The sequence below is a fragment of the Diospyros lotus genome, chromosome 6, assembly GCF_014633365.1.
Source record: "Diospyros lotus cultivar Yz01 chromosome 6, ASM1463336v1, whole genome shotgun sequence".
NCBI lineage: Eukaryota > Viridiplantae > Streptophyta > Magnoliopsida > Ericales > Ebenaceae > Diospyros > Diospyros lotus.
The window spans coordinates 8,282,305-8,306,812 of NC_068343.1; the positions used below are offsets into that span (position 1 = coordinate 8,282,305).

The following is a 24,508-nucleotide window of genomic DNA, read 5'->3' on the forward strand; positions in this document are numbered from 1 at the left end:
TACCCTTAACCAAAGATGATGTCATATCTCATAAAAAAGTTCATAAAAATGACAAATTTTGTTTTATCTTCATTATCTTAAAAAGAGTAATCCTAAGTGACTCAATTGAACTTGACCAACTAAACCAACTAAAAAATGGAGAACTAATTGATAAATTGATTCGGTTGGAAGCCCAAAAAAAGAAAAACATGGCGATTAGTCTTATTCAATCAATCCTTTTTTAATATTTTTATTTTTTTTAATGTTAAAACATAACAATAATTTGAAAAGAAAAATCTGAAAAATAATTTAAATAAACTCCTTGGATCTATTATTTATACTACTTGTGATGAATTTTATTATTTTTTTATTTTTCATATATAAGTTTTATTTATTTAGTATAAATAAAATTTAGATTGTTAAGCCATGATTTAACCTTGATCCACTGTTAGCTCTTAATTAACTATTCTTCACTTTATTTAGAACCCGGGTCCGAGGTTCAAAACTCACTGGAAAAAAAAGGGTTAAAAATGAATATTTGGGTTTTTTAGTTTTCCAATTTTTGGAGCAAGGATTCTCCAAGATCCATGAAAATTTCCAATACCCAACAGCAATTATTTATACATAACACGAAACAAAAGTTTCACCATGTTACACCAGGTTACAAGTTTCACATTGTTGCTTTCTTGTTGATACAAGGAGGACTGTTTTCTGTATGCTAATTCCAGTCAATTCACCACTCTGCAATTGGTTCTTATCTGGCCATCTTGGCCAGTAAGAACCCCGATGCTGCTCATCTTAGCCATTGATGCCCCAAACTCCTTTGAGAACAGGTAAGGATACTTGCTGTAGCTGTTAACAAGTGCAGCCGTTGTGTTGTCCCCCATAAGCGCCTGGTCCGACTGGAGCAGCCCGGAATTGTTCAAGAGATTCTTGAAGTAGTTGTTGTCGAACTTGGAAGAAGAAACAACGTCCAGAGGGGCCAGATTGGTGTCCGAATCGGCCCGGTTCGGGCACAATGTCCCCAAGCTGCTGCGCAGTGAGGCGTCCAGCGTTGGATCAGGGTTGCCAGCCCCGTCAAAGTTGAACAGCCTCGGCTTGAACGTGAGGCATTGAGCGAAGCCGATGGTGTGTGCACCTGTGTAGAGGGATAGATACAAAACACTGATGAATTAAAAAAATTTCACGTAACCGATCTTTTATAGTGGGATAACGACGTAATACCCGAGAGGACAACTACATCCTTTAAATCTAAGCCCTTTGAAGTGAACTTGGCGGTGATTTTCTCCAAGGGCTCGAAAGGTGATGGGATATTTCTGTTGGCTGCATCTTCACTTGATATCAGGCCGTCTCGGCGGCCTAGGAGTAGGGGCCAGGAAGGCCCTCCAACCTGAGAATATTATTCATCACTAGCTCATCTAAAAGATTAAAATGAATGGTCTCATATATAGACAAGGATCAAAATTAATGAACAGGTGGTGTTATTAGGCAAGAGGTAGCATAATTGAGAAGCTTCTTACAAGAATGACAGCCTCTCTCGCTGCAAGAGCCAGAAGATCAGCACAAGAAACAGTTGATGGGCAAGCTTTCTCCACATTGGCCTTGATTGCATCAATGACCTCAAAACCTCTTGCTGAGTTTTTATTTGCCAATGCATTTTTCTCCCCACCATCCAGCAGCACAGACCCATCACATCCCTATGCCCCCAAAGCACAGAATTCAATAAACAAAAATGAAGAAGAATACTTTAGAATTTCTTAGTTTTATTGTTTGCAGTAAGTACATATTTTCTAAGTTTTTTTTTTTTTTGGGGCTCAACACATTTTCTGAGTTGTTGGAAATAAGATAAATCAGGTAGAAGTGAAGTGAGACAAATTAAGCAATCTAATTACGTTAACAAAACAGTCATGGAAGTGGAGGCGCAGGAGAGAGGCTGGCATTCTAGTGTCATTGCAAAGAGCTGACCAGACGCCGTATCTGACGATCCTCGTCAGACTTGGGCATGTGGTATCATAAAATCTGTAATCAAGTTGACTGAATACAAAAGAACCGAAAAACAGGAGAGAAAACAAGGGAACGGATGAAGATAAGGAGGATTTTCGGCTCATATCTTGAATGCGAACAACAAAGTACAAAGCTATTACTTGTGAAAGAAGTGGCAAGAAGTTGAAACAATTTATATGCCAGCAAACTGATTAATTATGTGATTTGCTAATGAATTTTTTATTATGTTTTTCAGCAAGTGGCAGAGGCACTAAGAGTTTGTCGCTTTCTATCATCAAGTTCGGTATTATCCCACAATTTTCTTAATGGGTGAAGAAGCCAGTCAACTCCACTCACTGCAAAGCAATTCCGCAGTGGGAAAGTAAGTGAGTAGAGAAGTGCTCATTAGTGGATTCATTATTAAGAATTTCAAGTTGACTTGTACCTTCACACAAGTGCAGAAAAAACTGGGGATTGCACAGAAGAATTCACTCCCTTATTTTGGACTAGATTCCTTCACTTTTGAAGTAAATAGGACTTGGGAAGGGATCTGTCTGGTTAATTATTGATCTCTGTGTTCTCATTGATTTTAAAATTAATTAGCGTAAAAGTTTAAAAACAACTCTGTTCTCAATCTCATAGATGATATTAGAATTTAGAACATGGAAAAACAGTAAAGTTATTTCTTTTGATCAAATATTGCACGTTCAAGTTACGAGAATAAGTCTCTTTGCAAAAATTTAAAGAGAAAGACTGCTATAAGTACAACGGCAGTCTCGACATGCTGATTGATTATGAAACCATAACCAAAGGGGCCAAATTAAATGATTCATCAAAGCTGATGTTAAGAAGTCACCACTACTTAATACGTCTACTAGTTTAAGTGCAGTGCAATTAAGCTAATTGGATATGATGAAGACTTTGATAATGGAACATTCAATGCAACTACAGTGAACAAAGATAAAGCCAGCACAAATGGCCAATACAAGTTGAAGGGAGAGGTGGTAGTGGGCAGCAAGCCAACGTAAGAGCTTGTGAACTTCTCATATATGTCAAATACATCGTCGAGTGTCCCAACTTAACCTTCCACTTAGCAGTTTCTCTTTTTCTGATGAGGGGATGAAATGGAAAAATCAAGAAAAAAATCTCACAGTGGAAGAGCCAAATATAGAATAAAGTGTGCCTGCTAAATATAGCTAGCAAACACAAGTCAGGCATTGTCATTTGCATTCTTTCTTCGATTGAAGTATAATTCTGGCGAATGAGATATCCTAAGATCTAACTGGACCAAAAATCAGAGATTCATACTTCAGAGAACCAACATGCAGTAAAAGAGTATTTCTAATTTACAAAGCTTTTCGTTTATAAATGTTTTTTTTTTTTTATAAGAGTATCCTATTTGAACGTGTCTTTCCCTTGCTTTTAGAAACAAAGGAGGTTTTCATAACTCCAATTTTTAATCTTTTAATAACTAATTCACAAGACTTCCCACTTTATAAAAATTAAAAAATAATAACAGTTTTTCCCTTAATTTTTGAAAAACTTTTCACAACTCAGATATGTGATCATCTTGTTGATACTAGCTGTCCTCCTAATACCTATAGGTAGGGGTGCAAATGAGCCAAGCTGAGCCCAGCCGAGCTTCGCTTAGCTCGGCTCAATTAGACAAATTTTATCACAGACTCAAACTCGAGCTCGAGTCGAGCCTGGAAGCTTGACTCGAGCTTGAGCTGTGCTGATCTAGCTCAATTAGCATAGCTCGAGCTCAAGCGAGCCCTAACTCGAGCTTGGGCTCAAGCTCGAGCTCGGGTTGAAATTTATCAAAGTTTTATTTAAAAAAACCTAATAAATTGATGTATAATAAAAATAAATATCAATATGATAATCAACAAATATAACATCGATATGATAATTAAGTAATAATAATTTCACAAATTACAATAAACATAATATTATTTACCGTATAAAAAGATAATCAAATTACTTATCTAATTATTTTCAAAATACAAATATAATCAAAATTACACCACAACAAAGTTATTTAACTAATGCATCACTTAGTCAATTAACTATTTAGTTATTCAATTAATGTTATTTCATCATATATTCCAGTAAGACAAGTATATAATCGATTAATCACTTAAATGTTTAGATTTTATTTGATTAAGAAGAATCAATAGAATACAATATTTATTAGTTGTTACTCAACTAAACATTTTTTTATTTGATTAAAACAATAATTATTAGAGATGTGCACGGTCCAGTTTGACCGATTTTTGACATTTTTAGTACGCCAAATCGCTTGTGTAGTTTTTCTGTCAAACCAGATTGCGCGATTTGGTTTGGTGATTGGAAATCGCATCGCAAAATGAGGTGCGGTTCGGTGCAATTTTCACTATTTGCCCAAAACATCCAAAACATTAATCTACCCATTTTTGTTGTGCGGTTTTCACGGTTTCATAAATTGTTTCATCAACCATTTAGCCCATGAACTAAAATAAATAAAAGATTGTATATAAACAATCTTTTATTTATACAATCTGTTTATATAAACAGATTGCTTACACAATTTGTTTTGGTTCTGGTTTGAGATATGTTTTGGTTTATCTATATAAACATCATGAACTAAAATAAATTGTTTCAAAATTTTTTTATTATTACATTATACTAGGGTAGTTCGATTTTGAACCGAACCTAGAAATGCTCAAACCGTGAGGTGCGGTGTGGTGAGGTTTGATTCTGTCAGTTTTTTTGAACGCTATTTCACTACTTGTACCCTAAATCCCTAATAATTATTCTATTAAATTCATACATTAGTTGATTAATTTTTAAATCACAATAAATATTTTTATCAACACATTCTTATTATGATATTATTATAATGAAGTAAAGTTTGATAATTTTATGTTAAATATATTTTTATAAAATTATAAATAATTTTATTAATGCATTTGTAAACAAATCAATTTACGAGCCAACTCGCGAGTCTTTACTCGAGCCAGCTCATGAGCCTATAAGTAAGTTAACTTGCAAGCCTCTATTCGAGACAGCTCACAAGCCTATAATCGAGTCCGCTCATGAGTTTCTATTCGAGCCAACTCGCAAGTTAACAAGTCGAACTTTACTAAGTTCAAGCTCAGCTCGTTTATGAATCGAGCTTTAAAGTTAGGCTCAAACTCATCACGTTTACTTTAACGAACGAACCGGAACAATATTTTATCGAGTCAAACATCGAGTTGAGCCCAAACGGCTCCACTCATTAGCACCCTTACCTACAAATAATCTAGATTAGAAGATAATTGATGGGTATATATTAGAGAGGTCGATAGGCATGCCTAGTGTGTTGACAGTATAACACATAATGGAGCTTAATCTAGAGTTATGTTATGTTGCCTGCATCGGATTTGCTCGATACTAATTAGCAAGGGAGGGGCATGCCCACCCTCTCATATTTACCTATTTTGAACAAATGTTATGTTGTCTGACTGCCGGGGGGGGGGAGGGAGGAGGGTTCTGTACATAGGGGTGGTATACCGTCGGGGGGAATGAGGGGTTGTACATTATATGTATGCTTGATATGTCTGCGAACAAGATAAGAAATGACTGACACGAGTAAAAGATCAAAACTATATATAAGAATACCACAACACTTGAAAAAGAGCAACAACAAAAAAAGGAGACATATTCTATTGACATATTGTTGTCCCTTTCACTCCCCTTTTTCTTTCACTCACTTGAAATCTTGGTAGTCTGAGTCTTTGTTTTCGCAATGAGCTACAATCATATAATTTATATATATTTTCTTTGAGTATATGGGATAAATGGAGTTCATAAGAGTGATTTTGCTACACAAGAATCCCAAAGAGATTGTTGTATCTTGTAAGGAGAACGCTATAATATCCGATGTAAGGTGAGGCGCTTCTACTATTAGGAGAGCGTGTCAATGTGCACCAATTTACAATCAAGCTATCTCCAATTCTATTTTTTTTCTTTTAATGTTGTTATTATTTAAAATTTTATTTAATTAACAAAAAATATTACACGATATATCCATTTAACTAATATTTGTCCACACCAGAACATTGATCAAGATGCACAAGTTTGTAACTGTACAAGTAGCAAAATAGCATGGTTAATAGAAAAAAAAAAAAAACAAATTTGGTTCGAGAACATTTCCCTGTAATTGACCTTCTTAACTCTAGAACATCTATCTTCGAAAACATAATTTTTCAAAGATTGTTTCACCAATTAATCAATCAAAAAGGGGCCACAGTTGTCTTGATTCTTGGGATTACTGCTCTGGCACAGTCTCCCGCTGCTAGTACCTTCGATTTCGACTGAAGAAATAAATCGCACATGGACGTTTTATTTCAAAGTAAGAAATTGAATCTAAGACCTATTAGTGTGAATTCCAACTTATTGGAATCCAACTATTTGATTCTTGATCTTTATCCAGGAATGAGGCAACTCCACGTGTGATTGCGAAGAGTTGGAGACATGTCATCATTAATCATATTTTTCTTATATCACAATTTAAAACCCAATTATATATAAATCATAAGTGACTTGGCCAGTCCTCCTAGACTAAAGACTCTGCACTTTGGCCCCTCCCTTAATTAATCACAAGGGTTGAATAAACCCAATCTCCCTTCTGATAGTCGAATATATGAGGATAAGCTTTAATAATAATAGTAAAATTGTTCTCTGGAGAAAACAATTTTTTAGCAAACTAAGAATAAAATTGCCTACTTCCCCTTCTAGCAGTCAAATATGCATGATGATGCATGTGTTAATCATCTGGTATCGACTCTCCAACTGGTAAACAAGCTTCACATACCAAAATCAAAATCTCCAGGATTACAAATACTTGTTTGGCGATTAATAGTTGCCTGTATCCAAGCTGACCCAGTACAGAATTCAATAGGAGAAAAACCCAAATAGAATGAGATTATAGGACTCGCAGCGAGTCGTCAATTGATTCTGTTAAAGACAAGCCCCAATAGGGTCATCACAACCAGTACCATGAAATTCAGTCTCTGAATTTATTTATTTATTCTTGTAAAAAGAAAAAAGAAGAAGAAAGCAATAGAAAGTTTATGAAGAAGAGCAGTAGATTATTCATAATTTCATATAATAGTTGGTCCCATTTAAAATGAATTTGAGAGTTCAAAGCAGCTCATCGCATAGTCCAAACTCCTACTGGCTAGTTTCTGAGCCAATATGACTCAGAAATTAATACTACTGATTCTCTAATAACAACAGGAGATTGATCAGTGTCCTGCTAGTAGCAACACAAATACTCAAAACAGCTGTCCGTGCAGACAAAGCAGCAAGAGCAACTGCAACACAACACCACCCATCACCGAAGCACTTGAGACGTTAACGAAAATTCTCACGAAAAACCTGAACTGTTTAAATTAGTTGATTGTGAAAGCGAGCGAGAAAGAATAAATGATCAAGACAGATATATATGAATTCACAGGAGAGCGGAAGGAGCTGATTAATTAGTAAATTACCATTGGTCGACGATTTTGTCCTGGGGATCTTCCTGCGTCTGGTAAACACTACTCCGACTGGAAGTGTCTATGGCTTGCGCAGGAGGCGGCTCCATCTCTCTCTCTCTCTCTCTCTCTCTCTCTGCGTGTGTGCTTGGTGGGGCAGAAATTAAGTGGACGGAGGAAGAAGAATGATAATGGGGGACAGAGAGGGAGACACGTGAAACTTTGGGCTCAGGAAGACGACAGCGTCAGAACGGCCATTCCACTTTCCGTTATTTAATTTGTTAATTGTTACTCTCTTTATTCTTTATTCTTTCTTCTTTCTTTAGTAATTTATTGTTATTATTATTATTATGATTTCAAGGATAATAATGCTATTAAGTCCAACGAGAGAAAGGGTCCAATGGTGTTGTCTGAAGCACTGAAAAGACTCCATTGCCCCTGTTGAAAACCGGAGATCTCAAAATAACTGTAACAGATAGGCTACTCCGTTAAGAACTCTGAATATTCTGATTATCTACACAAAGTAATTTGAAAGGAACTTGAATCGCACAAGCATGCCGCAGGAAGAGCTTTGTTATTGCAATTGCATGTTACATCAAACTTTGCAATAGCCAATAGCAATAATGGCTGGAACTCTACGCAGGAAATATAGTGTACAAAACCTGCTCCTACAGAGATCCCCGCTCCAAGGAAATGTTCCAGGACACAGATATATAGTATGCCTTCTACTTCCGTTAGATGTCAACACTCAAAGATGTGACCGAAATAACCTACCCCTCTCAATGCAGAACCACCGCACTGGTGATACTAACCCATCTTTAATTTAGTTCTTTTTCTTCACCTTCTATATGCCCGACCTGGACTGCAGGGCATATTCGCACAAGGGCTGGGATGATGCGGGCTTTCGCCCGAGCGGGGAGGAGATAAACTAGGAAGGGCCTCGAGAGTAGAACGAGGAGAATGGCGCCGGGTGATCATTATTAGCTCTGAAGCTTTGCGGAAAGATCGTTGGCCAGTCTCACTGGAGAAAAAGAAGCATGGATGAAGCTGGGGCCGGCAGTCATGCAAAGGGTCAAAGAATTGGCAAATATTGAGAATGCAAGTTCAGTGCATGGTCAACAGTGAGATTTGTTCATGCAAAAAGTAAATCTTACTTGTTGGCTTGTTTCCTGCCACCGTTCTGTGCATCCGGGGACATCAGCAAGGGCTCAAATCTGAGACCTGAATGTTCAAGTTTCAGTGAACGCGGAGATACAACCAGATGCTCAAGTGTTCGAAAAGAACGCTCTTTCAGGGACTCTGCTTTATCCTGTTTATATCAGACGTGTTATAAAAAATATGCAAGTCATTCCTTTGAAAGAAAAACTGGTAAGAGTAAGACGCCATAACGGCATAAACCATAATTTACCGTCAATTTCATCCCATTAAGTGACTGAATGCAACTTGGAACATCCAGATGTTGCGAGTTCTTCAGAAATGGATGTTCTAGTAACTTGTTAGCTGTCGGCCTCTGTGCGGGATTTCTACAGAAACAACGTCGTAAAAAATCCTTGCCCTCAGCTGACAACATTTCAGGTATAGGTGGGGTCTCTCTCAAAACCTTGAACATGGCTGCAGCCTGCATCAGAAGAAAGGAAGATTGTAAGACGCTCTCAACTTACAGGGAGAGTTAAAAATCAAATGCAGTAATCAATCAGAACTTGCAAAATTATCATTCGCCATATCAACTTCAAAATGCATGTAAGTAAGTTGGAACTCAGTGCCCAAAACTAAAAATTGGATATCAGATCATATGATTACAAAACACAGAGATCTATCCAATAGCTGACAAGAGCCATCTAGCGTAAGTGAGTCAAAGAAAACACACGAGATGTAAGGCAACAGTCAGAATAATTTTCATGATGAAAGTAACGTGTTTGAATGCTCCACTTGACTTGTGCAATGAGCGACAAAACGTTTAAATACCATTAAGCACTTACCCCTTCATACTCACTCCACGGAGGTTTCCCATTGAGCATTTCAATAATAGTACAACCTAAACTCCAAATATCAACAGCAAGGGCAAGATCAGGACTAGCATCCTTCTGCATCACAGACTGTAAGAGCTGCATGGAGAGACAATGTCAGAAAGGGAAGGAAAGTAGATGGGCAAGTCACAAAATCATGACGTTGAAATAAGAATATACCTCAGGAGCCATCCAGTAAGGACTACCCTTTAAGGAAAGGGTAGATGCTGGTCCAGCAAGCTGAATAACAAACAGAAAATTTTTAATGCCGAAACATCAAAGCGATCACTCTAGTGTATCTGAAGGAATGCCAACTCCAACTAAAACAATAATATGCCCATTAAGTGGATACAAGTGGATGGCCACCACTGTGTTTCAAGAAAATGTCTACTGAGATTTTAAAACATATTCAGACAGTTAAGGCTAGTGGTGGCCATCCACTCCATATGAGACAATGGCAATTCAAGGCAAGTGGAATTTTTCGTTCAAGAACTCTTCCATCCAAGAGAAGACAAATACAAGTGAGGAAGAATTGAAAAGACAATTTTGTACCTATAAATAGAAAACATCCTTCTCTAATATCAACGTCCCACACATATGGCACTTGGACTTATTATTTGTGTTATTTGTTTTCTTTTTATATGGATATGGCATCAGTAGTCCTGAAGTAGAGAATAAAATGGTTGATCTTCAATTAGTGACCCATCCTTTGCAAGTGCCCAAAGTTGTTTGTTCACAAAGTAAACTTACAGATCTTAAGTAAAAGTTTCACAAATACTGCACAGAGTTATCATCTAAATATTCTTGTACCTTCAAGAAAAACAAGACATAAGAAAGAAAAATAAGAGATCTAGAACTAAAAGATGGTCATGTGTGTTAAATGTAATGACCCCTGCATCCTGCATGGCCGACGTCTCATCAAAGGTTTCTCTTGAGATTATAGCTAAGATTATAACCAAGATATCTTGCATGGCCTACGTCTCAACAAGAAATTTTCTTGAGTTTATACCTAAGATTTAATTCCACTGAGGTTGAATGCCCAAGAGATAATAGTAATCCAAGGCAATTTGGAAAAAGCAGTTGACATACATGCACTTTCTACATTAATATGAAGCTTATGAAATCAAATATGTATACATTTAAGTGAAGTTTGAACCACATTATGTGAATTTCTATGAAGAATATATGGTTGCATTATGATCCAGAGTCCTAAAAGATTGCACAAGTTATCTAAGCAAAAGAATTAAACTCATATAACCAAATAACTCTGTGCATGCATATTGCAATGAAGAGGGTGGATGGGCCCATGTTAAAATTAGGAACTGGTCAGGCACTGTCACTATCTATCTCCAACACAAACAACCCCAATAATTAACTCAAATATTTGATCATGGTACATCCTGATAAATGAAATAGGGGCTCTATCAAGTTATCAACCAATAGTGATGCCAGGTCCTCAGATCTGACAAGGTCAATTCTCTACTAATTGAGAGAATTCAGGCAGACTTTAGGGTGAAATGAGAGGAAGATTTGGAAAAGGAGAGGGAAACAGAAGTAGATGAGAGAGAAAGCAAAGTGGAGAGAGAGAAACAGAGAATTTCTGGAAAAAATAAAATGCTTTTTGATGCCTTTGCATTCAGGTGGATTAGGTTTTTATACTAAAGCATGGGGTTTAGTTTGGCGCCAACAAGGCTGCCAATACAAAGTACAACTTTGAGCAGCTTGTTACAGTACAACTGCTGTAAAAATACCAAGAAATGCTTATACAAACACTAGTTGCATGACAAGTGATAATAAACCACTGAAGAGAACAAGAAAATAAGGAAAGAAAAGAAAAGTTGTAGCGCAAGGTAGATTATAAAAGAACAAACAATAAGTGATATATTTACCATGATATGATTGCACAACAAAGTTTCTATCCTGCAGGAACCATGTGCCAACAATCTTTGTTCTGCCTGTGTTCAAGTGAGTGTGTTTGCTAGACACTAAAAAGAACAAACTTTTAAGAATAAAACTTCAATGTTTCTATAAGCTAAGAGAAGACTGATTTCTATTTTCACCATAAATGAAACAACATGACTCCTCTCTTCTTATAGAGGGAGGATACAACAAATTAGGAAATTTTAATTCTAAACTATAATCAATCAACCAAATATTAAGGCCGCTAATCAAGGGATTGGAGCCAATCCACACAATCAAGAAATTGGAGTCAATCCCCACTAAACAAGGGATTTGTCTCCTTCCCCGCAATCAAGGGATTGGAGCCAATCCCCACTAATCAAGGGATTTGTCTCCTTTCCATTTCAACACTCCCCCTCAAGTTGGTTTGAAGATATCTTCCATGGCAAGGTTGCTCACTAGATTTTCAAACTGTTTCTTGTGTAATCCCTTAGTGAAGACATCAACAACTTGATCAATTGTTGGAATGTAAGGCATACAAATTACCCCATCATCAAGTTTCTCCTTGATAAAATGCTTATCCACCTCTATATGTTTCATTCTGTGATGGAGAACCGGGACTATGAGCAATGGAGATTGCAGCTTTGTTGTCACAATAAACCTTTGCCGGTAAGGAAATAGAAACCTTCAAGTCCTCTAGTAATCTTTTTATCCACATAACCTCGCAAATCCCGTGGGCTACTGAACGGAATTCAACTTCAGCACCATTTCTGGCTACTACATTCTGTTTTTTGCTCCTCCAAGTGACGAGATAAACTCCCATGATGGTGCAATAGTCGAAGTAGATCTTCTATCTGTAATGCTGCTTGCCCAATTTGTGTCGGTATAGGCCTCTATGCGCAAGTGTCCTCGTTTTTTGAAGAGTAATCATTTTCCAGGTGTTCGCTTTAGGTACCTTAGGATTCTATAGGCAGCTTCAAAATGCTTTGATACCATATAAGCTAAGAGAAGCCTGATTTCTATTTTCACCATAAATGAAACAACATGACTCCTCTCTTCTCATAGAGGGAGGAACAAATTAGGCTATTTTAATTCTAAACTATAATCAATCAATCAAAGATTTAGGCCACTAATCAAGGGATTGGAGCTAATCCCCACTAAACAAGGGATTTGTCTCCTTCCCCACAATCAAGAGATTGAAACCAATCCCCACTAATCAAGGGATTTGTCTCATTTCCATTTCAACAGTTTCATTTCACGTAAAAAGTGTAGATTGAACATTTGGAACTTCTTCTTTATTTTCCCTCATCACAGAGTAATTAAGCAACTTGTAGAAAATCACAGGCATGAGTATGTCTATTCCTAGGGAATATTCTCTTCGCCCATCCTAGCAATGCTAGAAGTAGCTTCTACCACCCTACCATCCAAGAAAGTGTATTTTATAATGTTAAAAAATATATATTTGCAATTATTAGAAGTTTAGAAGGCATTGCAACTCACATGTTTAGCCATCCCAAAGTCCGCAAGCTTCACAACCCCATTTGCATCAACAAGCAAATTGGCACCTTTAATATCCCTATAAAATAGAACGTAATCAAAGTTGGCATCACATCATATACACCAAGCACCCTAAAAAATAAAAGAGAGAAAAAAATAAGAAGCAGCATAAAATCAACAGGTTTTTCTTGATAAATAGCATTTGTCCAATTGGAGCAACACATCGAAGAGATCAAAGATTCTTTAGCCAACTTTGATTGTTACCTATGTATGGTCTTAGTGTTATGCAAGTAAGACAAGCCAGAGAGAATATGGCGAGTAAAGTTGCGGACAACAGATTCTGTAATTGCTCCACAATGTTCACGGACATACTTGTTGATTGAACCAGGATGAACATATTCCAAATATATGTAAAACCGATCTTCAATCTGCATGCCAAGTTCAGTAAACTTAATTATAGAACATATCTTTTTTCTGCAGGTAATTATAGAACATATCAAGCACAACATATAAAAGCTTAGATGCTTGCATGACATTACCAAATTGAACAAGGGGAAAAATACTCACAATTTCACTGCCATAATATTGAACAATGTTTGGATGCTTCAGGTGGCTGAGAACTTTAATTTCCTGCAATATTGAGAAGGCTTTAGTTTAATAATTGTTCATTCCCATTAGAAGCTGAAGAAGAAACATGACACATTTATGCAATTCTAATGGCAGCAAATACTATAATTTAAGAGTCAGCAAAAGTACTTGATGGCATGAAACCAAAAGAAGAAGAAGAAGAAGAAAAGAAAATAACTATTCAGGTACTAAATTCATCTTCATCTTCTCCGTTCTTACATTTTTTTGTTGTACTGATTACTATACAGACCATGATGTGTGGGATCTCAGTTAAAAGTTCACCAGAACATATTCACATTCATCAAGGTAGATATTTGACATGCTAAACATAAAGTGCAGAGATGCATAAGATAATAGAAATAGAGTAGACACTGAAAGATAAACCTGCTCTAATTGCTTTATACTCTCTGCAGATTTTGGATCATCAGGAAGTAATTCAACTTCTTTCATAGCGCATAAAGCTCCAGTTTCTCTGTTGAGGAAGAAAAATATACCAGTACTCTTTAGTGCAGCACAAACAACTTGCTGAAGAAATACAGGAACAGTTACATACCTGTTGGTGGCAACATATACACTTCCAAATGTACCACGGCCAATAAGCTTTCCTTTCTGCCATTGAGATTTTTTTGGCATTAAATCTGGTTTAGCTGTAACTTGAGGAGCGGAAGTTGGATGAACAGGTATGTTGAATCCGGGGGGAAGAGGCAAGGGGTGGCCATTGCCCTGAGTATTGTGGTTACTGTCACGCCATGCCACTGGGATCTCAATGGATGGCCTCTTAGCCGTTGGGGATGAGGGTCCATTAGGGCTTTTAGTTCCGCGGGAAGGACTTAGTCTTGGGCTATGTAGAGGTGAACTACCAACACTAAAAGCAGTTTTCTTGGGGGATAGCTGATAGGAAAAGCCTAGACCTAGATTTGTATCGTAAGGAGCCATCTCTGGTGCAGACCACATTTCAAATGTTTGAGGGGCCGTATGGTGAGATGTCAAGACATCCCCAGATTTTCTTCGACAGCTAAATGCAGGACTTGAGTAAGGACTGGTTGGAGAACTAAGAGGTACATTGATGCTATACTTCTCTCGAAACCTTTTGATGCCATTTAATTCTTGAGGGGCCTTACTGGATCTCGGAGTTTCAGCTTGCTCCTTATTTTTCCATAAGTCATGGTAAGCAAACGTACTAAAAGTTGAAAAAAAAAAAAAAAAAAGATAACATTAGAAGTGCAAGGCATTACCATGCTAAACCAATTAGCTGTGTATTAAAAACAATCTACACAAAATACAATTACATTTAGAAAGAGAAAGAAGAAAGGAACAGCCACATAAGATAAGAAAACAAAGGAAATAAAACTAAAATAATGATTACTCAGAATTTTAAAATAAAAAATAAGCAAGTTGCAAAGCGGAAGGAACTTTGCCAATCTCTCTCAAGAGTACTAAAAAAGCATGCATGCATTCAGTATAGTAATCTAAAACAAAATAGGTACTGCTATGCAAACAGAAGGGTAGTCAGGTAGATAGAAATTTTAATCAAAATGTTGTGGCATGCCATCAGTTTAAGAAAAATGACCGATTAAATTGGCATATACTTCAAAGAATTCTAATGTCTAATTATTCTAGTGGAGCAATTTAGAACATTAAAGCACAGAATCAGTTCACCTTTTAAAGGATTATTATTATTGACTAAAATAATGAGAAAACCAATTAACAAAGTTCAAGTAAGTGCTATGCCAAATACAGCATTTTAATCCAAACAAAAAAAGAAGAAGAGAAAAAGACATGATTATGATTGCAGGCAAGTACATAAAGGTGCACGTGCATCTCTAAAACTAGAAAATGAATGCAACTTCTTTACATGGAACAAAATAATTTCAAGAGGCATATGGATGCCCTAAAATGCGAAGTCAGCATACAATCCAATATTTGAGGTACAAATTGGATGGATAAATATTCCGACACTTAACAATTAATAAAGGCAGAGCAATTACCAGATACATGAATACAAGGACAATTTCACAAAAGTAGAATTTAATGAACATCTCCAAACCACAACATCCAATGAAATTCATTAAATTTGAATAATTTTCAATAACTCTACCTTCCCAACCCTGAACCGGGCGTGCCGCCATTTCCGTTCTGATCTCCGGTCAACCCGTCGGTCCTTCCTCTCTCCTCTCCACTTTTGACCACGAACTCTTTAGGCGAAGGTAACGGAACATTGCCGGAGGCCGCACCGGCGGCATCACGGCGGAGCAGCAAGGCCAACTCGGGCAAAGGCAGCGGCTGCGGAATCGAAGGGGAGCGTGAAGGAGAATCCACGTGGCTGGTAGGGGAAAGCCAAAAGGATGGAGGGAAGCCGCCGACGACGACGTCGCGGTCGCCGAGGCGGCGGAACTGCCTGGAGCGGGTGAGGCGTCGGGGGCGGGAGGATCGGCGGGCGGTGAAGGAGAAGAACTTGTGGAGACCACCGTCGTCCGAATGTTGCCTGGACGAAGACGGGGACGAAGACGAAGAGGAGGTGAAAGGAGTTTGCCACCAACGCATTGGAAAACGGTACTTAGGCGGGAATGGCGGTGGCGGTGGGGCGCAGAGCCGCCGTAAAAGGGAAGGGATGAGGAGACATAGGGAATTGGATTGGAATGGGAAGGAGGCGAGGCGAGGCGAGAATTTGGAGATCTCAGAAAAATCTCTCAAAAAGAGTCTCTTCTCGTCTCCTCCTGCTGCTGCTTCTTCTTCTTCTTCATCGGTTTTCTGGCTCGCTGTAACGCGCTTTTGTTTACGACGACAGCAACTGTTTTCCACCCCAAACGGGAAACCCATATTATTATTATTATTATTATTATTATTATTATTTACATATACATAAAATTAATAAATTAAAAAAATGCCCTTCACCCTTTATCATCGATATTATTACAACTAAGTCAACGCTCATGCCCCAACATCCACTTCTTCTTCCTTTTCCTTTTTATTTTTCTTTTTCCGACCCACTCTTTACTAACTAAATTCTGATTATAATTCTACGTTTAGTAAAACACAAACATAAAACCTACAATAAAACACACCTTTTTTTTTTTTTTTTTTTTGAATATTTGTTCCTCAACTTCATTTTCCTCATACATCATGGATCAATCATCTGTATTTGAATAAGCGAAACTAAGTAGCCTAATTAAATGATATTTAAATGTGATACAAATATTGACTTATTTTTATATAAACAGATTTATAAAAATAATAACCGAAATTTTAAGTGTTTTTTTTTTTTCACTAAACTTTCATAAAGCATTAATAATGTTGACCCCTCAAAACAATTGAATTGAATTGACTGCTAAAGCAGAAGAAATAATTATCATTTGTCAAATTACTTAAAAATGAAATTAAGAAGCTACAATGTTATAATCAATCACAATAGGCTTTAATAAAACGATTAAAATAAGTAGTGTTGGGAACAGGGTAGGGTTTCAGGTGTAATGTAAGAAAAAAGGGAGTGGTAAGAATCATTCAAACAATTGAAACAAGTTGGAGGCTATCCAATGACAGAGAGATCCGAGTAATCCTGAAAACAAAATATATCTATATCTATATATATTATATATATATGTTTACGCAAGGTTAATTAAGCCGGTTGTAAATAAATCGTGTAATGACTGAAAGAAGGAAGGAAGGAAGCATCGGATTGGAGTTTGGAGTTTGGACCCAGCCAACGCCGTTGGCAGGCACTTCCAGAGTTCCACGTTGTACGTACGGAAGCACCTATGCATGCATCTTTGTTTCTTTTATCATTCTTTCTTCTTCTATAAATCAATCAAGATTCCACTCATTGAATATAATAATAATAATAATTTTATATAATACAATTTCATTATCAGCCAAGAAAGGTTTCAATTGGATTGGATTGGATTGGATTGGATCCTGATCGACGATCGAGGACTGAGTCCACAAGGCAGGCAGGCAGGCAAGCTACTTCAGTCAATGGTCAACCCCTAAAATGCTGACGCCAGGAAACCAATTGACACCTCAGCTTCTTGGCAATTAGCGAAACGTGGCGCTCCTTCCCCACCGCACCTACTCTCAGAATAGAATTTCCTTTTCTTCTCTCTTTTTTTTTTTCTCTTCTTCTTGATTTTTTTATTATGGTCCACCTGTGGATGGATGCAGCCACATGACAAAAAGCTACGAGTTCAAAGGCAAAAAAAAAAAAAAAGAGGGTAGAAGTTCAAAGAAAAAAAACTTCATTCTTAGTCAATCTGTCAAATAACTCGGTAGGCTCCACAGCGCCCCCCACCCAACCCCCACAGGTGGACACATTCTTCCAATTTCTTTTCTTCATTCTAAGACAATATTCTATAATTTTTAATCTCGTGGACCATTTCTATCACTCGTGGTGAGAAAGTATTCTATAATTTTTAAATTCATCAAATCCACTCTCTCTTGTGCATTCACAATCTTCGTATAATTGAACACAGTAATACCAAATGAGTCATGCTAATTATGTTTAATGGCCTGACTCATCTGTAAAATTGTGTATAAAACCGAAGTTATTTACCTGGCATTTTGGATCAAATTGAGCACGTCAGGTGAAGGTCGGAAGGGGAAGCGGGGGGGGGGGGGGGGGGGGAAGAAAGCGACCACGGGCAAGGGCTGGTGCGGCGCCCTTCTCCAAATATAACAGCAAAAATCACAAATTAAAAAGATGTCCATATAAGATACTTCCAATTGCAAGAACCACCATCTCATAACTGATCTTGCTCGCAATATGATCAAAAATCAAACTCTTCTCGTGCACAATTAAGTGACAATATCGTCAATCAGTCCTCTTTGCTAGGCACCATGATAGCTGAGGATATTTTCTCAAGCCTTGCAACTAACCCCTCCTAGATCTAACCCCAAAGAGAACAGAATTTTCCTCTCAACTCTGGCTGTGGGGCAGAGATTCAGGATTGTCCAAGTTGGTAGCCACAACCTTGCAAATTGGGATGCTCTCGTCTTTACTCAGAAGCTTCAGGGATGGATGAACCTTGACATTATGCATGAACACCTTGTCCCCAATGTCTAGATTGCTTATGTCAACCTCAATTTTAGGGGGAATGGTTTCAGCTGGGCAAAGGTATTTCAGAGCGGTCCTTATCCTATTCAATCGACCTCCTGGTTCGCATTGAAAAGAGTAGTCAGTATAGACACAAATGAAGAGTGATGCCATGATATATTACAAGCACGTGCTTTAGGGATAAAGATTCCTCCTTTTTGTTCTTCCTGTTATTGAATATGAAATACAATTAAATTGAAATTTAAAAATTTTTCTTGGGCATTTGTCGAGTAAAAAACTTGAAAGAGCTTTATTTGAGGGAGCCACCAAATGGGTGTTCCCCTTCATATAATAATACAGATAACAGAATAACAAAATCCAAATGAAAACTGCACTTCCTCCCCCCATTTTTTCCAGGCCTGTTTCTATAAATTTCAGACTACACGGCCAAAACTTCTGAACCCAATTTGCAGAGAGACATCTTTCTACGTTGCAAAACAATCCACAAACAAGTAATCACGGCATGCTTCCGCTGGAGTACATTGACCACGGATTGTCTTATGCTTTTGTTTTTTAAAAGTTGTTGCAAACATTAAAAGAAAAACATGCTTGAGAAAATGCTAGCATTCAATGTTTCAAAGCTGTTGAAATATTGACCAGAATAGAACAGGAAACACAAGTTCCAAATATGAAAACATGTGAAAGCGAAGTGAAAGTTCATACTACTAAGAACACAGAAACATGTTCCATATTTTCAGAGTGGTGAGGAAGCATGTTCTGCTTTAGCTGCTTGTCAGCAAAAAACAACACCAGAGAATACTACTAAAAACATGGAAACATGCTACATAATAATTTCTGATTGGTAAGGAAACATGCCCTGCTTTCAATTCTTGTCAGCAAAAAACAACGCAGCATATCCCCAGTCATCAAACTTTTAAGGCCCATGGTTTAGGGCCTTAAAAGTTTTAAAAGAGAAGGGGCTAGCCCAACGTGGCCACCACACTTGCGGAAACCCGTTAGGATTAGGAAAGGGGAACTACATAAATCCCTTGCTTCAACTGAATGCCCCCTTTTCCTCTCTTGCATATTCCCAACCCCCCACCCCCCCTTTCTCTCTCTCTGCTATTACTAGTGGGATGATATAATGACTTGGATAGGTTCTTGGATACGACATTTACTGCACTAACAATAGAATAGTGCAACGACAAAGGAGATACACTAACTATTTGATATTTGTAGTTATTGATTCGTTAATTGATCAGTCTTTATATAGATATTCTAATTTAGATTTAGCACTATAATACTATGACATTGATATTCGAATGATATCATGTTTATTCATGTCAGACTTGGATCTGACAAAGGGGAATTCTCCTCTGAATTGGGGAGAATGGAGAGGGGTTGAGAAGGAAAAGGGAGAGAGAACAGAGGATACGAGGGGGAGAGATCGAGAGGGAGAGAGAGGAAGAAAGAATTTGGGCGGGAGATGAGTGATCAATGTATTCAAAGAAGCCCAAAGGGGACGGGATCAGTTAGCTTTATACTGATCCTCTGCTCCGGGAAAAGGCACCAAATGGCTGCCCAAATTTCAAATATTACAACTGCTTGTTGCCTACCAACTTATTCAAGTGAGGATAACCATAGGCACATGACAATTCAGTATATGAATTCAGATTAGTCAATTGATTTTGTTCAAATGAGATGTTTATTTGGTTAGTTATTGCACATAGATGACATTGATCACATATGTGAATGTTCGAGGCTTACTACACCCTAGTGGGGCCCATAGTCCTATTAGGAGGTTGTGCCAGTAGTGGAAGATTCAGGAAATGAGATCGATGGGGTCAAGTAAAATAACCAAAATTTCCCTTAAGTAGCTCCAATCAAAGTCCACAATTAGAGGCAAGTAACAAGAATTATCAATGAGTAAAACTCATGCACTTATATGAGCACAAAAGTGAATTCGCAGTTTCAAGGCACAAAACATGTCCTGATGAAGCAACTCTAGCAAAGATAGAAGGAACAAATATCGAACACAATCATCTAGAGATCAACATGAAATAAACAGTAATTATCAAAGACAGTAACACGCCCAAGTCAGCAATCCAATCTTGATGTAACATCAAAGGCTGGAGAAAATTATAAATCCGCATTTGCTGAGTTCTTCAAGAGGACTTTGAGAAGGAACCAATTTAGCATGAAAAGTGCATTGCAATTATCAACACATTTTTTTATCATGAACAGTTTTCTGTAAAATGTCCAACTCTAAACCATACTTTGTTGGGAAGAATAATCCTCACTAGGCATTCCATTTAACACTGTCCTCAGAGTTGAGAGTTAGACTCATAAAACATGGTATTAAGAATTATTAATGGAACTAGTTCTCTCAGCTTCCTAACCTCAAACTGTCTTCAGGAGTTGCAAGCATAAGCTCGGGTTTATAACGGTAACTCATATCGAGACTTCAATAATGGGTGTAACTGCGTAAGGGAAAAAGAGGGCAGGACCATTTGCACTGCTTGAGTCACTACAATTACTTGATAAAAACTATAAAGCACGCAGACAAGAAGAGAGTTAGAAGAAGAGAACCAACCTTTCTTCAGACCAGGAGAAATGTCTTCTCCTTTGAAAACAACAGGAACATCAACCTTCAATTCCGTTCCGTCGTCGGCCCAAACAAAAACCAAATTCAAAATCCTTCCAGTCACCTGGTCTCTGTGAACCTACACGGCCAACCATACAGAAGAAACAAAATCCAAGTATGCATTTAACAACACACGGAAGAACACAATGAAGTACTGACCTTGATCGGGAGAACGGTGCCGGAATCGAGAAGAGTAGACGAGCCGGGGCCGGCGCGGATTTGGAGCGGGAAGGTGGTGGAGTAGAAGAATGGGAGTTGCACCGACTTGAGGATGGCCTGAATCTGCTTCTTCTCAGTGGTGAGCAGGTGCTTTCTGGATACCGGCCTGGTGGCGCCGGGACTAGGGTTTGGTTGGAGGTAGTCCTGAGTGAAGACGACTGCGGGGATTCGACCCTGGGCTCTGTCCCTGGTTGAAACCCTACAGCCGGTGAATTCTCTAGGGATGCCTTGAATCGTGTGGTATGATGACGACCTGAAACTCGCCTGCGACGCCGCCATCTTCAGGCCGCCCGCGGTGGCGCGCCACCAATTCGACATTTTTTCCAACTCAACTTAGCCACCGGCGAGCCGTCCGATAGTAGGGTTTCGGCTTTGGGGGGGGCATTTTAGGACCGCATTTCGGACTTGGAAGTGAAAACGGGATTAGAGCCCATTGGCCCATTATTTATTACTTGGCCACTAACACTAATGTAGAGAGTCTTTTAAAGTGGTTTGCTTAGGCTAGCCCATGGGCCTACGACCAAATACCGGCCCATCCTGTAACGAACCCTTTCTAATAGTCTCAAGGCCCAACTTCTTCCATTGGCATTGTTTGTGCCTCAACAATCACAGACCTTGTTCTTATTAGGTGAATTTGGTGACATAAATTATAACTCTTCAACCATCCATATTCATGATTATATTTTTCGACAAGGCTATAATATTCTATATCATGTTTCAAGTTTTTCTGCCAAAACACCTGCAAGATCGTGACAAGTACGTGAAGACCCAGCGACACCCCGAAGCTATTCAAAGATTCTGATTTTGCTCCATCTTGGTGGTTTTGAAGAGCATGTCTCTTCTGACAATTTGCCCCAATGCCATCATCCATCGGCGACGAGGTTCTAGTTTCAGGTTTCTAGTTATTTGTCTTTTAGTTGTAGCCCTTAACTTGACAATGTCCCCTTTATTTTCAACCTTGGATCTAGGGTTCGAGTATCTATTATCGCCATCATAAATTATATATGTTAAGTTAATGACAAATTTAATTTTATTATATTATATATATAAAAAGTGGGCTTGAGTTGTAGCCCACTTTAAGATATGTTTGCATTTCCACCACCCCAGTTGGCTTGGAAATTAATGGGACCTTATCATTTTGGTGAGGCTGCGTCCAATTGTCTCTCATGACATAAAAATTTTGTATTAAATGAATTTTTTTATCTTTTACTAAATAATACATTATTTCTTATTTTACTATTTTATAACTTCACTTCACTTAACAGTATTTACCAAACCAAACATTTATATGTAATCAAACTCACCTTTTTAACTTATCTCATCTAACCCACCTCATCTGAAAGCCAAATAAACCATAAAAAAAAAAATTAAAAAAAAAAGTGTACATCCACGTTCACTACTTCTTCAAATAAATAAATAATTTTTATATTATTTTTTTTATCATTGTCATTCCATCCATGCCCAGCATTAGGGAATACAGAAATTATAGAGGGATTTTTCTATGGGAAAAAAAAAAAAAAAAGCGCTTAAATATGAAGTGCGTAAGTAACATAAAAAGGAAAAGGAAAGCTTTTTAACGTCAAAAGTATCAAAGGGCACTGAAAGTGAGAGCATCCAATGATTATAGCACTCGTGCATTATTCGGGGGAATTAATTAATATCATACGATGCACAGGAACTTTATAAAATAGCTCATATGCAATTATAAAAATATGTATAAATCAATTATTTATCATAAAAATAATATTTGATAATGATGAGTGAAATCTGATTCAAGAGATTTTATGGGATAAGTTCTTTGTTTAATCTGATAAGGTAATATTATATATCTTTAAATGAGATAAAAAAAATTAAAATTAAATCTTATCTCAGTTAAGCTTTCTCTCATGTAATTAAATTAAATATAGAGGCCTCTCCATAGGATATACCGTACAAATAAAAATAAATAAATAAATATTAGATCCAACAAGAACTAAAGATCCAATTTCTATAATTAATTAAATATTTTATCTTTATAATATTTAGTATAATACAGATAATTATACGTACATTATAATTCCAACAGGTAACAACACAGAGGGAGGGGGGTGTTCTTGGTAGTTGTGTATGGGAATGAAGACTTATTCTGTGTCTCAAATAAGTTGGACAGGTTTGACCTTTAGTGGTCAAGAAAGCCAAGCAAAAGCTATAATATAGCCATGAAAAAGTGTGAAGAGAGAGGCCAGGGTGGGGAGGATATATAGAGGCAAAAAAAGGTCCTGGTGTCATGAATTAATGAAGTCATTAATCACAGAAGAAGGGGAGAAGGATGCAGATTGAATGATGATGGTATCAGAATATTCATTGTCATGATGATCATGCATAGTATTCAATCAATTCTATTCTATACGTTTGTAAAGTCATTAGAAATATGTATATTTGTTGTTGGGAGTTCGATGTCAAATCCATGCACGTGATGATCTTCCCCACCACCCCCAGTCCCCATGCCATGTAAAGTCAATTAGCCAAATGGAATTGGCATAAAGTATAAGAAGATGACACCAACTTTACATTATTCTGGAATAGTGATCTCTGCGTCAAGACAAAAGTGGTTGATTTGCTGCCTTCTTCTGTACTTTCTTCATTCCCGTCCATATATGAGAAAAAAAAAAAAACTATAATTAAGCTGAGTCATTTTAATTACAAGAATGACGTGTTCAACGCACAGCTATATATGACTTTGGGCTTCGGCTAATCTTGTTCAAAAATAGACCTGTTCATAGATACGACGTTACTTTTTTGGACACTCCTCTAAATTAATTAAGCTGGATGTGCTGGCTCATGATTTTGATGTTTCTTAATATTTGGATGTGAACTTAGTGGCTAGCTTTTAGCTCTGATTCGTTAATTGCTTAATCTCAGACTTTAGACTAATTAGTTGATGTATATTATTTTTTCTTTCTCTTTCCTTTGAATATAAGAGGAAAAGAAAAATGAGAAAAGAAACGTGTTGAATACACACGAAATGCATGGCATGGCATGGTATGGTATTGAGAGATTTTTTTTTTTTTTCTTACAAGAAGTAGTTGTTGGGATGGGAGAAGAAGCAAGCTACGGTCCATATAGGTGGAACCAAAGATGGGGAAAT

General features: G+C 37.5%; 3 protein-coding genes across 6 annotated transcripts; all 3 read right to left on the reverse strand.

Moving 5' to 3' along the window:
- Nucleotides 1-573: 573 nt before the first annotated feature.
- Nucleotides 574-2,138, reverse strand: LOC127803301 (peroxidase 10-like). Its single transcript, XM_052339426.1, has 4 exons — nucleotides 1,872-2,138; nucleotides 1,500-1,676; nucleotides 1,204-1,369; nucleotides 574-1,117 (listed from the first exon to the last, which is right to left on the reverse strand). The coding sequence occupies exons 1-4, from the start codon at nucleotides 2,085-2,087 to the stop codon at nucleotides 708-710; spliced, it is 969 nt and encodes a 322-aa protein (XP_052195386.1). The 5' UTR covers nucleotides 2,088-2,138; the 3' UTR covers nucleotides 574-707.
- A 4,910-nt stretch (nucleotides 2,139-7,048) lies between these two features.
- Nucleotides 7,049-16,327, reverse strand: LOC127803760 (mitogen-activated protein kinase kinase kinase 5). 4 transcript variants are annotated; one of them, XM_052340225.1, is made up of 12 exons: nucleotides 15,591-16,327; nucleotides 14,046-14,672; nucleotides 13,877-13,964; nucleotides 13,433-13,495; nucleotides 13,130-13,293; nucleotides 12,869-12,944; nucleotides 9,650-9,709; nucleotides 9,443-9,568; nucleotides 8,872-9,081; nucleotides 8,618-8,772; nucleotides 7,479-8,484; nucleotides 7,049-7,301 (listed from the first exon to the last, which is right to left on the reverse strand). In XM_052340225.1, exons 1-11 carry the CDS (start codon nucleotides 16,310-16,312, stop codon nucleotides 8,301-8,303), a joined length of 2,475 nt encoding a protein of 824 aa, XP_052196185.1. In that variant the 5' UTR covers nucleotides 16,313-16,327; the 3' UTR covers nucleotides 7,049-7,301; nucleotides 7,479-8,300. The 4 variants fall into 4 exon arrangements, with proteins under 4 accessions (XP_052196185.1, XP_052196186.1, XP_052196184.1 ...); XM_052340226.1 differs by having other exon boundaries at nucleotides 7,049-7,365; XM_052340224.1 differs by having other exon boundaries at nucleotides 7,049-7,370.
- A 1,843-nt stretch (nucleotides 16,328-18,170) lies between these two features.
- Nucleotides 18,171-21,793, reverse strand: LOC127803762 (uncharacterized). Its single transcript, XM_052340228.1, has 3 exons — nucleotides 21,322-21,793; nucleotides 21,112-21,241; nucleotides 18,171-18,637 (listed from the first exon to the last, which is right to left on the reverse strand). Exons 1-3 carry the CDS (start codon nucleotides 21,697-21,699, stop codon nucleotides 18,402-18,404), a joined length of 744 nt encoding a protein of 247 aa, XP_052196188.1. The 5' UTR covers nucleotides 21,700-21,793; the 3' UTR covers nucleotides 18,171-18,401.
- Between the last annotated feature and the right edge of the window lie 2,715 nt (nucleotides 21,794-24,508).